Genomic DNA, 14954 nt, shown 5'->3' with positions numbered 1-14954 from the left:
CGCCTATGACGCTTCTCTTTCAGCGTCATTTTTCCATTCACATTCTCATTCCACCGCAAATGCATGCACACAGTTGGTGTAACCATGGTTACGCTCTCGCGCGCCCTCCACGACACGTTGATATTTTCACACTCAGAACCAGTTGTGTGTCGCTCTCGGAGACGCGGGTTGTTCGCAGCACGACGTTTCACAGGCTGACGTCAAATGAAATATAAACTACGGATGTAAAAGTCTCCCTCGCCGGTCCGTCCCGGACCGGCCCGAGTCTCGGGTTTCAGCGGCGAAGAACCATAATGAGTGTGTTTAGTTATGAAAGTGCTTCCGTCTCACCTCGCTCTCCTTGTTCTCGTACTTGTTGGCGTTCTTGCCCTGGCTCTTTCTCCTCAGCTTCTTCAGGTCTGCCTGGGATCTCTCCAAGGAGTCCTGCTTCATCTTGTGCTCCATCTGGTAGCGCTTGAACGTGGCCTGGGGAGACGGAGATCCGTTTGAGTGCTCGGATAATTCATTCATTCATTCATTCATTCATTCATTCATTCACAAATGGGTTTTCGCTGCAAAGACAGATCTTTAAAACAAATCGGGGCTTCACTGCTTTTAAATGATCGCCCAAGTCAGTTTTTCAGAACACACTGAGCCACGTGTTCATCCATCCATCCATTCATCCGTCCATCTATCTGTCCATCCTTCCATCCATCCATCCATCCATCCTTCCATCCATCCATTCATCCGTCCATCCATCTGTCCATCCTTCCATCCATCCATCCATTCATCCATCCATCCATCCATCCGTCCGTCCGTCCATCCATCCGTCTGTCCATCTGTCCGTCCATCCATCCATCCCTCCATCCCTCCATCCATCCGTCCGTCCGTCCATCCATCCATCCATCCATCCATCCATCCATCCATCCATCCATCCATCCCTCCATCTTCTGCTGCTTATCCTGCCCTCAGGATGGTGGAGGACACAGGAGCCTTTCCCCGCCTCCATGGGGTGAGAGTTGGGGTTCCCCTGTACTGGTGGCCAGTCCATCTCAGGGCGCCGTGTGTTCAAGAAGGAGTTGATTCAGGCAAATAAGGACATTTTCAAGAAGGTGATGGTTTTACTTTATGAAAAAGTTGGACATTTCCATCAAAACAAGTCTTTCACTTCATTCATCTGCGCCGCTGTGCAGACGACGTACACGCGAGTATTTTGCACTCCTGATCGTGCCGCACGTCAGCGTGCACGAATCGGCGAGCTCGGCGCTGGCCCGCTGTGCACGGCTGTGCACGGCCGCTCACCGCTGAGGGATCTGAAGATAAACCGCTGTTTCACCGAGTGAAGAAGAGGTGTGTGGAGTGTTACTACCACAGAGGTAATTGAACTACTACAGTACACACACACACACACACACACACACACGGATGACTCACCGTCATGTATTTGACATCCATTTCAGTCTTCTTCTCCAGCTCCGTGATGATCTCCCTGTGGAACCTCTTGAACTTCAGGTGAGGAGGAGGAGGAGGGAGGAAGGATACATATTGATCATCTGAAAACTGGAGGGGAGGTTTGCTCACAGGAAACACAGTCTCAGTATCTGTGTGTGTGTGTGTGTGTGTGTGTGTGTGTGTGTGTGTGTGTGTGTGTGTGTGAGTGTGTGTGAGTGTGTGTGTGTGTGTGTGTGTGTGCGGGGGGAGGGTGAGCATGGAGTCCAAGGTTGTGCTCGTGGATGAGTCAGAGCCAGAGCGTGGGAATGCCCACAGACTCTCCTGGCTTCAGCTTCTTCTCATTAGCATGACGCCGTCTAAGCTCCCGCCTGAACCAGCGAGGTGTGTGTTTGTGTGTGTGTGTGTGTGTGGCTCACTTAACACACACTCAGGCACTTTGTTGCAGCCAGTGACTGTCAGGAGGACGGTCCTGTGTGACTCAGCGCCTGGAGTCCATTAGCGTCCTCCCACCCGCGACCCCTCGGAGGATCTCGGCTCCGGCGCCATGTTTTCAGCAGCGCGTCATGATGGGTTTTAATTTTGTGCGCACGAACCGGCACCGGAGAGACGCGTGGGCTCTCGGGCCGCGGGTTTGAAGTCCCCATGAATACCAAGCAAACCCTCCTGGGAGATGGACCCCTGTCCTGAAGATGCCCTGCGGTTTATTTTGGAGCGCGAGGAGCAGAGGTCGGCGCCGTTTCCCGCGGCCGCCGCCTTTCCTTGGACGTCTCTCCGCCGTGGAAGCTCCTCCCTGTGGAGCCCCGAGCTCCACGGGGGACCGGAGACCTCGCCGGGGCCGAAGCCCGGCTTCTGAGGAGCCAGATGTGGAAGCGCTGCAGGCTGGAGGTGTCAGCATCAACTCATGCTTTCATGGATCTGAGAGAAGTGTGACTTGATGGGCAGCTTAGATGTTTCTCCTGGAGGTGGAGGTTGGTGTCTGAACTCGCACCTTTACAAACAGCGTATTTAGATGGAGATACTGGATGGTCATGATATGGATGAATTTCATCTTTTATTCATTATATGGATGAATTCAAGGAATGGATGAATTTAAAGTTTTAGTCACTGTTTGGATGAATTCATGTTTGAGTCAATTTGGCGTTTTAGTCAAAACACGAGAGCAGTGGATGTTTTGGTCGACATCAGGATGAGTTCATATTTTAGTCAATTTATGGATGGATGACATGTTTTACTTTGTGTGGGTGAATTCATGTTTTGTTCAGTGAATGGATGAATTTCACATATTTATCTTTGAATGGATGAATTCATGTTTGAGTAATTATATGGACAAATTCATGTTTTGTCAATGTACGGATGAATCGACCTTTTAGTCCTTGCATGGATGAACTTGGTGTTTCGGTCAATTCATGGAGGAACTCCAGGATCTGATTCTGGTTTAGATGTTTCTTGTCGTGCGCGGTTGAATACCTGAGATGTCCCTCACTGTGATGTGCACATAAACCTGTGATGGCTTACACTGCCAGGTCTGTGTGTGTGTGTGTGTGTGTGTGTGTGTGTGTGTGTGTGTGTGTGTGTGTGTGTGTGTGTGTGTGTGTGTGTGTGTGGTTTCCATGGGACCGCAGATTAAAAATCATCTCTCAGCCTCGAATGTGAAAGTTCCGTCTCTGCTCTGTTTCAGCGCCATGTGTTTGCACACTTTGCCCTGATTGTAAATGGATGACATGAAAACAACTCCAAGATGAATATAAAAACAATCGGAGTAATTAGTGTGACGTCCTCGTTCCCTGCCGGGCCAGAGCGCTGTGTATTTCCTGATTCTTTGTATTTGAAAGAGCTCCAGGTGCCAAGTTCTGGGGACGCGTCGAGGCCTGCCCCCCCCGTCCCCAGCCAGGAAACACAGCGGCATGCCTGTCAGCATGTGTGTGTGTGTGTGTGTGTGTTGTAAACAGTTGAGCAATTTTAGGCTTTTGAACATTTAACCGTTCAAAGTGCGTCAGTAAACCCGTGGCTGGGCGAGGTGATATAATTATGGAGTCATTACGCCGCGCGGGTATTTGCGTTTCCGAGCGTAGGATTAGCCAGGAGGAAACTCACACTTTCCTCCAGCTCCAGGTGGACCTTCCTGTGGACCTCTGAGATTCCCATCAGCACCACACCTGGCAAGCAGAGCGAGAAACACATTCACTCGTTGGTCTCCAGACGAAGGGCGGCGAACGTCGTACTCGGGTGTGTTCGGTGCGTCCGAGCTCCGAGCGCTCGTATCTCCCGACCCCGTGGAGCGCCGAGCGTCGGGCGGGAGCTCGACGCACTCGTGTCGCCGTGAAGGCCGGTAAACCCGCCGGCTGCAGGACCTGCGGCGAAAGCCGTCCTCTTATCGAGGTGAAAGGAAAATGAATAAATGCGGCCGAACCGGAAAAACCGGAGCTCGGCGTCCTCGGCCGATCCGACCCCCCGCCGCTGCGCCGCCATCGCTTTGGGATTATTGAGCGGAATCTTTAACTGGGAAATTACAATCTTGTTTCCGGCTCTCGGTGCTACCGCGCGGCGTCGGAGCGCGTCCGTTTTATGACGGCAATAATGTGATTATACAAATCATCAGGTATCAGTCGTTACACGAGTGGTGCTTCTGTAGGACCCGGGCAACCGCGAGGGGGAAGGAAGACGTGTTTAGAGTTTTGGACTCGTTCTAATGAAAAAGAAATGCTCTTTTTTCAGGAGAGGCAGGATTTAAGAGCGGCAGCGAAGCACAAAGAAAAAGCTACGACTGGAAGGACTTGAAGCTGAAGAATGTTTGACAAAACGGCGTCTCGCTGACTGAAAACCAGAATCTGTGAAGGCGGACGGTAAGAGACTCGGCAACTGGAACCGGGACTCCAGCTTGAGGCGGCGGCGGAATTTAAAATTGTGAGGCGTTAAATTACAGGTCGTCTTGTCGGCCATCTTAAACGTGACGCGTCCGCCAGCGTTCCCACGAAGACGAGTGGAAACACGTTAAGCCACGGTCAGCCAAGGACTTAACGGAGGCCCCAAGAAGGCTTTCATTCGGAGGCCGCAACACAACACCACCGGTGCTATTAAGTATTCATTCATTCATTCATTATCCATCCCGATGCTCCCCGGGAGCCCGGACCTGCTCAGCTCCGCTCAGGAGGCTACATATGGAAACGTGCGTCCGAGCGACACCTTTGGCTTTATTAACCGCGCTCTTGGAAAGCAAGGAAAGTGTAAGTCGGGCCGATGGACGGCGGCAGCACGGCGGAGGAGGACGAGCCATGACGGGCGTCCACGGGCCGAGAGGCACGAGGCGAGCGTCGGCATCACATCTGGAGGAGTTGGAGGCTCTGAGACAAAGGCTAGGACTCTTCTCGCCGCAAACTCCTCTGAAAGACCATGAGAACCTTGCGGAGCAGGAGCCCGAGGAGGATCTCGCAGGGTTCCTCCAAAGGATGAGCATACATGTGGGGAGGAGTCTCGCCAGAGCGATTGCTGCGTGAGCCACGGTTCTTCTGGTGGAACATGGACGCAAGCGGGACCAAGGGGGGGAGGATTTCCAGGTGCGGACCAGAAGCGCTGGTGGACCGCTCGGCCCGGTTATCGACACCATCGTCATCACAAACCGAGGGAACCTCTCAACGGACTCCGGTGAAGATGGCAACGGCCAGAAGGTGACTACGCTGACAAATGAATCCCATCAAGATGACGAGTTTGGAAATGACCGCATCTGCAGGATCCACTGAGGATCAGATTGAGCTTTTCTTCTTCCTTTTTCGTGACCAATGATCTTCATCCTTTCAAAAGGGGTTTCAATCCTCGTATGAACCAATTCTCTGAGAAGGAAGCACTCAGAATATTTCAAGTTAGAATAAAGCAAAGTTTGGCCATCGAAAGGATCGGTTATATCGCCCTGGGATTCGTTTTGTGTGTCTGGAAAGAGAGGAACTTCATAATCCACACCGTTGATAGGCAGCAGGGTCGCAGATGAAAGCTGGACCTCCACCTCAGGTTCTACATTAGAGCTGAAGGCCGGCGTGTATCTTAGCTGGGACTAGAGAGGAGACGGGTCTCCACACAGAGACCCGGCGGTCGCCATCGACAACACCGTGGTAAGGCCGACCCCCACGTTGAGAAACCTGGGTGCGGTCCTGGACAACCAACGGTCGTTCTCAGTGAACGTCCCAGCGTCGCACGTTCCTGCAGATTCCTCCTGTACAACATCAGGAGGATTCACAGATTCCTCATCCAGATACTCATCCAGGCTCTAGTCGTCTCTGGCTGGACGACTGCATCTCCCCCCTTGCCGGAGCTCTGACGGTGACCGTCGGGGCTCTGGAGCTTCTACAGAAAGCGGCAGCTCGCCTGGTGTTCCACCGTCCCACATTCTCCCACACACTCCCCTTCTTATGTCCCTTCACCGGCTCCCGGTAGCCGCCGGCGTCAAGTCCAAGACCCTGGTGCTCGTCTACCGGTCGGTGAATGGGACGCCCCGTCTTATCTCCAGGATATGGTGGAGCCACATGTTCCCACCCGTCCCCTCCGATCTGCCACCTCCAGGCGACCGTCCACCCGTCACTCAGAACCCCGGCCGCCGATCCAACCGGTCTCGGCTCTTCTCGGTCTCGGCTCTTCTCGGTCTCGGCTCTTCTCGGTCTCGGCTCCCCGGCGGTGGAACGAACTCCCGAAAAAGGTCAGAACGGCGGGGTCGCCGCCCGTCTTTCGCCGTGAGCTGAAAACATACCTGTTCACCGAGCACTACCACACTAATCACACTTAGACCCCAAACCCCCCGCAAAAAGGATGAAGATAGGAAGGACAAAAAAAGGATGAAATGTACGTACATGGTTCTGAGACGGCCATTTGGTCGTCAAGTGACTGAGCGGTCACTTCTGACTTCCGACTACTGGTACTTTGGATCTTCGGTGACTGAATTGCACTTCTTGTAAGTCGCTTTGGATAAAAGCGTCTGCCAAATGACTGCGATGTAATGTAATGTAATGTAATATAATGTAATGTAATGGGAAAGCGGTAGGACGGCAGTTCTGCCACTAGTCAACAAAAAGGCAGTCGTCCTGCTGGTGCTGAGGAATGTGTGCATGTCATGTTGTGGCCAATATCTGTCTTTGACCCGTACATTCATCAGCAAGCGAGCGTCCCTTCCCCTGTCAGCGCCCGGCCCGGACGCAAACCGGCTCCTGCAACGCAAACAGACGATGGAAGATGGACAGTGTTGAAAACAGAGAGTCACGGAGCTTCTGTGTTCGGACGCTCCTGACAAGACGCACTGGGTTCTGCTTGGGTTCAGGGGCCGAGAAGCCGGCGGCCCGTCCGACAGCGGAGCCACCTCGGTCTCGGCTCCAGAGCCAGATACCCCTTTCATTTCCTCTTTATCTGGGAACACATTGGAAAGAGGGAGTGGCGCTGAATCAGCCTCAGGACTGACGGGTTTGTCCGCGATGACGGTTGGTCGGGGACGTGACGCGAGCCGAGCGCCGCGTCATCCGCTTTATAAACGGGCGGATCGGCGGTTTCTTGTGACCCGCGCTCGTTATTCATGGTGTTATGGGCCGTGTTAGAAGGTTGCCGGGCGACAGTTGCGTTCACCTGGGGGCGAAAGTGTGTCACCATGTTGCGACTGCCGCCGAGACGATCCGACCGCCATGAGCTAACAAACCCGGCCCAGACGAGTCAACAAGGCCCGGCCGTGCCCTTTGTGCCCGGACACAAAGAGAGCACCTGGCGGCGTCTGCAGGCGCCCTGACGCAAATCCGATGCCGCGGGTCGGGTTTGGAAACGGGAGGGAAAGACCTCGTCTCGGCTCTGAGGAGCTCGGTCGCGGCCCCGCCGTGGCTTTAGGTTTCCGCTCGGAGCTAAAGGCGGATCCCGACGGCTTCCGAGGACACGGAGGAGGCGCCGCCGGCTCCAAACACAGCAGATAACAAAGGACTCCTGGTAGAATGCAAAGCGTCCCCGGCAACGCCGCGCTTTTTGACCGCGGGCTTGATAATCCCGCGCCACCTGACACAGGCGGGATTATCTAAAGTGGGACAGTCGGTACCAGCGCAGGACAGGGCGAGGGTGTTTCATCTGAACCTCCGCGGAGCTCCTCCTGCTCCGGAAAGGCCGGACAGGCGCAAACCAAACCCGAACGCCCGGCGGGCCCGATGTTTTCACGTCTTGATTTGTGCCCCCGAGTCAAACTCTGCCGTGCACGGCGGCAGACACCCGAGCCCTTGAATGAAAGACCCGCTGACATCTGAACTCCGGCAAACACAAGCGGCGGGGGGGCGGGGGGGCGGGGTACAAAGGAACAAGAGGGAAGCCGGTCAGAGGACGAGCTCTCTCAAGAATATCTGGTTCCTGGTTGGATCAGGTTTCCCACGAGGCCCAATCATGACATCCGCAGGCAACGCTGAAGGCACATAGCGTTTTCCCTCCCCTCAGGACGCTTCGTGACTGCTTTGCTCACCTCCCGCTCCGCATAATCCCACATAATGATTAAACTCATCTGTCCGGAGACCACAGTGTGTGTGTGTGTGTGTGTGTGTGTGTGTGTGTCCTCCCCCTCCCGCTCTGTGTGTGTCCTGCAGGGATTAGCAGCCGCTGGAGTGTGTCCAGAGGTCAAGGGTCGCCGTGACTCCACCGGGAACGCGGAACTTCGGCCCGATGGCAAAGGGTTCCGGTGTTGTGTTTGTCCGTGAGACCCGAAGCGCCGCCGCAAAATCTGACGTAAATAAGTTTCAATTTCCGCGGCAGCGTTTATCTAATTGTTTTCATTAATGACTTCCCCGCACGCTGATAACAAACAGCAATTTGTCTGCATCCCTCCCCTCATTTCCCCACGCTTCCCGTTACCGGAAGGATATCCGAGCCTTGCCAGAAAAGAACCGGACCGACCATAAATAACCCGGGCTGTTCTCCTGTGCTTCCACCCAAGCGCGTCACACACACACACACACACACACATACACACACTGTGTTTCTAAGCCGGGGAGACTGGCCTAGATTAAACATCTACTTTTGCACGTTACAAACATGAAGGTGACTCAAAATGAGCCGATAACACGAGTGCACAGAGCGTTCAGCGCCGCCGTTCAAAGGAAGCGAGACATTCGGGAAAACTGATACCGAGAGCGGGCGGGTAAATAAAGAGGAGGCGAAGGGGGGGCGCCGCCGCGCACAGGCCGCAATTAGAGGTGATATACAAAGGACAATAAAGTGTGAGAGCTTTACAGCTGCGCACAAACATCCTGGAAACGCGAAGCAGAGCTCTCAAATGCCCTCAGAGCTCAGCTCTGCAAACACAGATCCCCAAACACAGAGGCCACGGCCTCCGCCTGGATCCAAACACGGCTCTTTGCAGGGAGAGAAGCCCAGAAGCCCAGAAGCCCAGAAGCCCAGAAGCCCAGAAGCCCAGGTGTAGCTTCCACTCCATCCTGTCCTCAGAGAACCAGAGAAGCTCACGGGAACCACAGGGCTGACAGAGGACTCACAGCCACAGCTCACCCAACACTCATTTGCTCAGCATGTAAATGGTCTCCACACACACACACGGACACACACACACACACACACACACACACAGAGCTGCCTTGCAAAGGCACTAAACAGACCATTGGAGCCCCAGGGGCTTCAGTGCTTTGCCTGAGGGCACTTTAGCATGCGGGCAGGAGGAGCCGGCCTCGAACCGCCGACCCTTCAGCGGAATAAATCCAAATATACTGCACACACGCACACACACGCACACATTTTTCCAAAGCCTATTCCATGGACCTTCCGTGGAACCCGCCACGGTTGACCTCTGAGGATCCACGTCCAGCAGGACGATCCAGAGTTCTTCAATGGCGGCTGTTGTGGAGGCAAAGAGGCAACGTGCATCTGCACAGATTCTAGACTGTCAATGAAAGGTTGGAGGCGAAGCAGACGGATCTTCAGTGATTTGAATCTCCTCCGATCCCGATAAGGATCCGTGCTGAATGTCTGAATGGACGGCGGATGGAATGGTCTGGGGCTAAACGTCAGCGCAGATGTATCGCTACATTTTCTCAGCGCCATTTAGCAACCACAGAAGTGTGAGATGGAACTGTATCCTATTTATCAGATTAGATTCATTATTACATTATCTATCTATATATATGTACATATATATGAAATAGAGGCTTCAGAGTCCCGTCCTGCGTCTCGGTGTTGAGGAACGAGCGTTTCCACGCCGGTCTTTCCTGCGTTCCAGTTTCGCAACATTCAAAGAGAAAGCAAAAACAGAAACCTGCCGGGTGTCTCTGCGTGCCACTTCCAAAAACGACCAGACTTGGCCGAGTTCAGGATGACTTGTTGTTACGCAACCCGAGATCCAGAGTGTCTGTGGGCTCGGCCGGCCCGCGGTCGGCCTGAATCATCCGCCCGCAGGAAGCCAGGACGCCCGCAATCTTCTTCTCCTTTGGGCCACCGACCGTCTGCCTCCGTCAGAGCCTCTCCTCTCACAGCGCCTCGCTTCCTTTCCTCTTTCCCTCCGTCCAGAAACCTCCTCTGCTCTTCCTCTGGACCTCCAACCTCAGCCTCCTCCGTCCATGTCTAAACCATCTCGGTGAGACTTTCCGTCCAGAACATCTGACGTGTGGCGTCCATGTTCCTCCGCTGCTTCCAGCTCACGTCCGATCGAACCGGCCGGCGTTCCAGAGGAAGGTGATAAGTTCGCTTAGGTTTCCGTTATCGGTCTGAACAAACATCTGGCTTTACGTGAAGACTTTTTTCACTCATTTTTCGGTGGAAAACTCCTGCCTGAAATGCCAGATTTGACGACGTTTCCTATCGAAGGGTACAGAAGGCAGACCACGTTTGAGGACACGGCCTTCATCCCCAATCTCTTCTTGGCCGCGTGCTTCAGAAGAGGTTCATTATGCATTAAGCGGCCACTTCCTGCCGGGACACCGACATCGGCGTGACGCCCAACGGCTGAATTTGATAAGCAGTTGTTGTGGGAGTCATCAGGGAGCTCGCCGCCGCCGAGAGCAACGGAGCGGCGCCCGGAGGGACCTGAACCATCACCTGACTCACGGGGAGTCTAAGATTAGCAGGGAGGGAGAGGCGCTAAGCAGGGAGGAAGCAGAGGTGAGCAGAGAAGGTGTAGCTGTTAGCAGGGAAGGTGTAGATGTTAGCAGGAGGGTGTAGATGTTAGCAGGAGGGTGTAGATGTTAGCAGGGAGGGTGCAGCCGTTTCCGACCTGCGCCTCTCGTCGAGAACTTAATTATAGTGGTCAAAATCTCATTGTTTTTACAAAGTGAATTTAACTTGAAATACCATTTGGGGTGTAAAATCTGGCAAGTGGTATTTCCATCTGTAGCAAGCGGATGTTCCTTCATTCCTTCATTCCTTCTCCGGACCGCCTGTCCTGTCTTCAGGGCCTCGGCCTCACCTTGGACCGATCACAGGCCTCACATGGAGACTCATTCAGCCTCTCGTTCACACCTCGCACAGAGACAAACGGTAAAACCCTTCGGCCTCAGGAAGAGTCGCGACCGACGGCAACACGATTGTCGCTTCCCGTTTGCCTTCAGCCGGTGTTTGCTCTTCAACCCGGTGGTCTGAAGCGTTCCTCCTCTGACACAACACAATCCTATTTGAAATGATCATTTCTTTGCCTTTCTAATTTTGTGTGAGAATCTTGATGCCGATAGATTTCACCACCGCAAGGCAGAGGTAGAAAATTAAAAGTATTGCAAAAATCATTTTGGATTTTTTTTTTTTGCTGGAGGCAATTTACACCATCCTTTTTTTTCAAAGCCTTAATGAAGAACAGATATTTACATTCATCTGCAGTTTTATTTGCACTGCGAAGCACCGTTCATTAGCAGAGCACACTTGTCCCGCATTTCAAAACAGCAGAAGATTAAATGAGGGCTGATGGGAAAGTAATAAAGTCTGATCCGCAGCCAGTCATACCGAACCCGGGGAGAGGAAGGCCTCGGCTCTCGTGGGGAAAAAGGGGGGTGATGAGAAGAAGCCGGCGGATGTTTTACGGATTGTCCCAGCGGAGGGACGGGAGGTCAGAAGGTCAGAAGGTCGGGAGGTCGGAGAGGACTTACCCAGCTCCCTGGAGACAGGAGACACTGCGGCGTTCTCCCCGATCTTAGACATGGCATCAAAATACAACTTCCCCGCCAGGGTCATTGCTGGAAAAACAATTGGAGAGGATCATCGGCCGGGTCGTCTCTCCAAAGCCGCAGAACTTAATGTTCGCTACAATGTCGTGATCTTTGGTAGCTGATCCACCAATGAAAATGACGCTGAAAATCACAAACATGGAACTCCTGCGGGATTTAAAGCCTCGTCCCAGGATGAATGACATTATAAATATCTTGGTTTGGGGGTTCGGGCCCCGGACGACGGTCCAAATGCTCACCGGCCACCGATTTCTCGTAGCTCTTTCCCAGGTTGACCAGGTTCCTCAGGCCCGGGTTGAACTGCTCCATCACATTCTGGACCATTTGGAGGAGAAAACAACATCAGAGTTCAAGCTTGCAAAAGCTCTGCAGCTCAGGCCAAGTGAAACCCACAGCAACACAGCAGCCAGCGCGCACACACACACACACACACACACACACACACACACACACACACACACACACACACACACACACACACACACACACGCATCTTCTACCAGCACATAGTGGTCTGTGCTGTGGTTTAAAACAGTTAGTCTGAGACTTCCAGGTACATGCAGGAACAGGTAAACACGTTCTGGAAGGCTCTGAACCTGAACCCGGTTCTCAGAAAGCCCGGCAGGAACGCCGGCCGACCCGTGATCCCAGCGGAGCCCAGATCTTCGTCCGCCGTGATCAGGGAACGTAGTTCTCCTCGTGACCGTTGAGCAGTGAGGACGAAGCATCCAGCAGAAGAAGAGAAGCGGAGAAACTGGATTTTTGTTGCCGAGTCCAGGGTTTGGAGGTTCCAGACGACAGGAGAGGAGAGACGTCTCCTGTGAGGACGTTCCTTTCCTTCATCCATCCGTTCCTTGTCTCGTGATCGTCTGGCCGAGAGCTGAGGTTCGCCCTCTCATTCGGACGCTGGAGACACAACATTCACCCTCTCATCCACACGTCCCTCCATGAACCTCCTGCTGGTGGTCGGACCGTGGGAGGAACCCCGCGCAGACACGGGGAGGACATGGAGACTCCACACGGGAAGGAACCCTGAGAGAATCCAACCAGGGGACCTTCTGGCTGCGAGGAGGAAGTTCTAACCACTGCGCCACCGTTCCATCCCTCTAAATACAACGTCCGAGTATAAACTCGGGAGAAGAACCTCAGGATGTCTGCCCTCCTCTCTGTCCCAGAGGGAGCAGATATCAGAGATGAGACTCTTCAAAGATTCCTCAAAGGTACATCAGTCCACCACCCCTCTATTCCCTCCATCCAGCAACATCACACCAGCAGACTGAGCTCTCCTCCATTGTAGGCTCTCCTGCGCAGTAGACTCCCCTCCATGGTAGGATCTCCTCCACGGTGGGCTCTCCTCCGTGGGCCTCCATCAGGCCGAGAGCAGTTGTGTGGTTGTTTTGCTTCCTTTAGAGAAGAAGCTGGAAGCCGGCGTCTCTGTGCTGGCCCCTGGAATGCTCTCTTGACTCCCGTCGCTGTCGACGGCGTGGGCGAGCCGCTGTTTGTAATTGTTTTCGCTCGGCTGTGACGCGTCCTTTCCTTTCCAACGGATGATTGCGGACGCGCTTTCTCCTCGCCGACAAAAAAGAGACACGTCGGGCTAAACATGGCCGCCTGCTTACATAAAGACCGAAGCGTGAACTCGACTCAGAATGCGGATGAGGCGGCTTCTCTTTTCTCCGGTGTGCAGCCGAGTTGTTGTGGGTTGGCGCCCGGGTCCAGGACCACCCTCGGCCTCCGACGAGGACGACGGCTTCATCTCTGAGGGCCGTGAACGTGTCGGAAACCAAAGCTTCGCCCGTATTTGCGTTGGCGCGGGTGTAAACACGCAGCCGCGGGCCGGCGGAGGTGGAGGTGGAGGTGGAGGTGGAGGTGGAGGTGGAGGTGGAGGTGGAGGCTGCCAAGGAGCCCGCTGGATAATCTTACAGCACAACACACACGGACAGATAAATTATTAAACCCGGAGTCTTTTTTCCTGGGTTTGATGGCGGCGGGGAGCAAAGCGGGCGCCCCGAAAAAACCCTCTTCTAGGGGAGGAAATCATGGATCTTATTCACAGGGAGGTGAAGACCGAAGGTGGGGAGAAAAGACCCCGCAGGAACAAGAGCTTTGAAAACAGACGGACAGACGGACGCGGAGCGACTGGACTTTTTAGATCTGAAGTTGAAAAGATAGATTCGGATCTTTTCCACGTCGCTCGGGAACATTTTTCCTGTTGCCATGGTTTCATTGTAGGCACAGAAAACATGTGGAGCGTCTGAGAAACAACAGGAAAGTGTGGATTTTTTGGAGGAAAAGGGAACTTGATAAGATACGAGGAGAGAGACAGTTTCACTGAAGTGAACATAAACCACAAGTTCACCGGTCATCACTGCCGATGATGCACGCCGACGTGCACATCCTTGCGTCGTCTAATTTAGGCTCAAAAATATGATGAATGGACATTTAACATCTCCTATCAGGTGTGGCTGTGGGATTCATACATAATATGTAAATGATATATAAATATGTAATTAATATGTAAATTCTAGCCCCAATAATTATAACAATACTACTACTAACCTTTGGGCTAGTAGTAGTATTATAATAATAATAATAATAATAATAGTGCTAATAATGATAATAATGATACCACTACTAATACTACTGCTACTACTGCTACTAATACTAATAATAATGATAATAATTACAATAATAATAATAATAATAATGATACTACTACTACTACTGCTACTAATACTAATAATAATGATAATAATAATAATGATAATAATCTACACGGTCTGTTTCGATCAGACGGAGGTTCTGGGCGTCTGAGGAGTTGATGTGATGCTGGAAAAGGGAGCACTTTTGAAAAAGCAACAGGGTTCAGTCCCAGGGTGGGGTCTGTTTTTTTTGTTTTGTTTTGTTCCAGCAAACAATCCGACTTGGAGGACATTAAAGATCCGCGTAAAAGCTGAGATACAGAAAAATTGCCAATTCAAATATTCTCCCCCTATTTGAGAGAAGTGTAAACCCATCGGCGCGGCTCCTCAATGTTCTAATCCGGATTCTGAGCCAGAAAAACCGACAAGAACTCCGTCCGCGAACGCGCAGGAAGCGTTTCTGTGCGCGTCTGCTTCGCCGCCGGATCGCGGGCGCACCTGTGGCGTCGGTCGGTCGGTCGGTCGGTCGCCGGTACTCACCTTGTACGTGCTCTCCGTCAGCTTGTTCACCTCGTCCGCGCTCCGCGACATGGTTCCCCGGGATCCACGCGACGGAGAAGAAAAATAAAACACGAAACAACAAAAAACAGCGCCAAACAAACCCAAAGAGAGAAAAACTAGTCCGCCAGCCGGGAACTAGCAGCAGGTGGAAGTCCTCATGGCAGCG

At 52.9% G+C, this 14954-nt stretch overlaps 1 protein-coding gene across 2 annotated transcripts in view; it reads right to left on the bottom strand.

Annotated features, from left to right (window-relative positions):
* baiap2l1b (BAR/IMD domain containing adaptor protein 2 like 1b) overlaps positions 1 to 14954 on the bottom strand; it is a 24933-nt gene extending 9979 nt beyond the window's left edge. For both annotated transcript variants that reach the window (XM_086175602.1, XM_086175604.1), the window contains exons 1-6: positions 14768 to 14954; positions 11825 to 11900; positions 11508 to 11594; positions 3526 to 3587; positions 1414 to 1485; positions 331 to 465 (exon numbers count right to left, since the gene is read on the bottom strand). In XM_086175602.1, the coding sequence (XP_086031728.1) occupies positions 331 to 465; positions 1414 to 1485; positions 3526 to 3587; positions 11508 to 11594; positions 11825 to 11900; positions 14768 to 14818 (483 nt within the window). In that variant the 5' untranslated portion in view covers positions 14819 to 14954. The remainder of the gene's footprint in view (positions 1 to 330; positions 466 to 1413; positions 1486 to 3525; positions 3588 to 11507; positions 11595 to 11824; positions 11901 to 14767) is intronic.

This window comes from Fistularia commersonii, chromosome 28 (assembly GCF_037954325.1).
Source record: "Fistularia commersonii isolate RoL2024-O1a breed Wild chromosome 28, RoL_Fcom_v1.0, whole genome shotgun sequence".
Classification (NCBI taxonomy): Eukaryota; Metazoa; Chordata; class Actinopteri; order Syngnathiformes; family Fistulariidae; genus Fistularia; species Fistularia commersonii.
The sequence above is the reverse complement of the archived record's forward strand: the minus strand, read 5'-3'. Positions and strand labels throughout refer to the sequence as shown.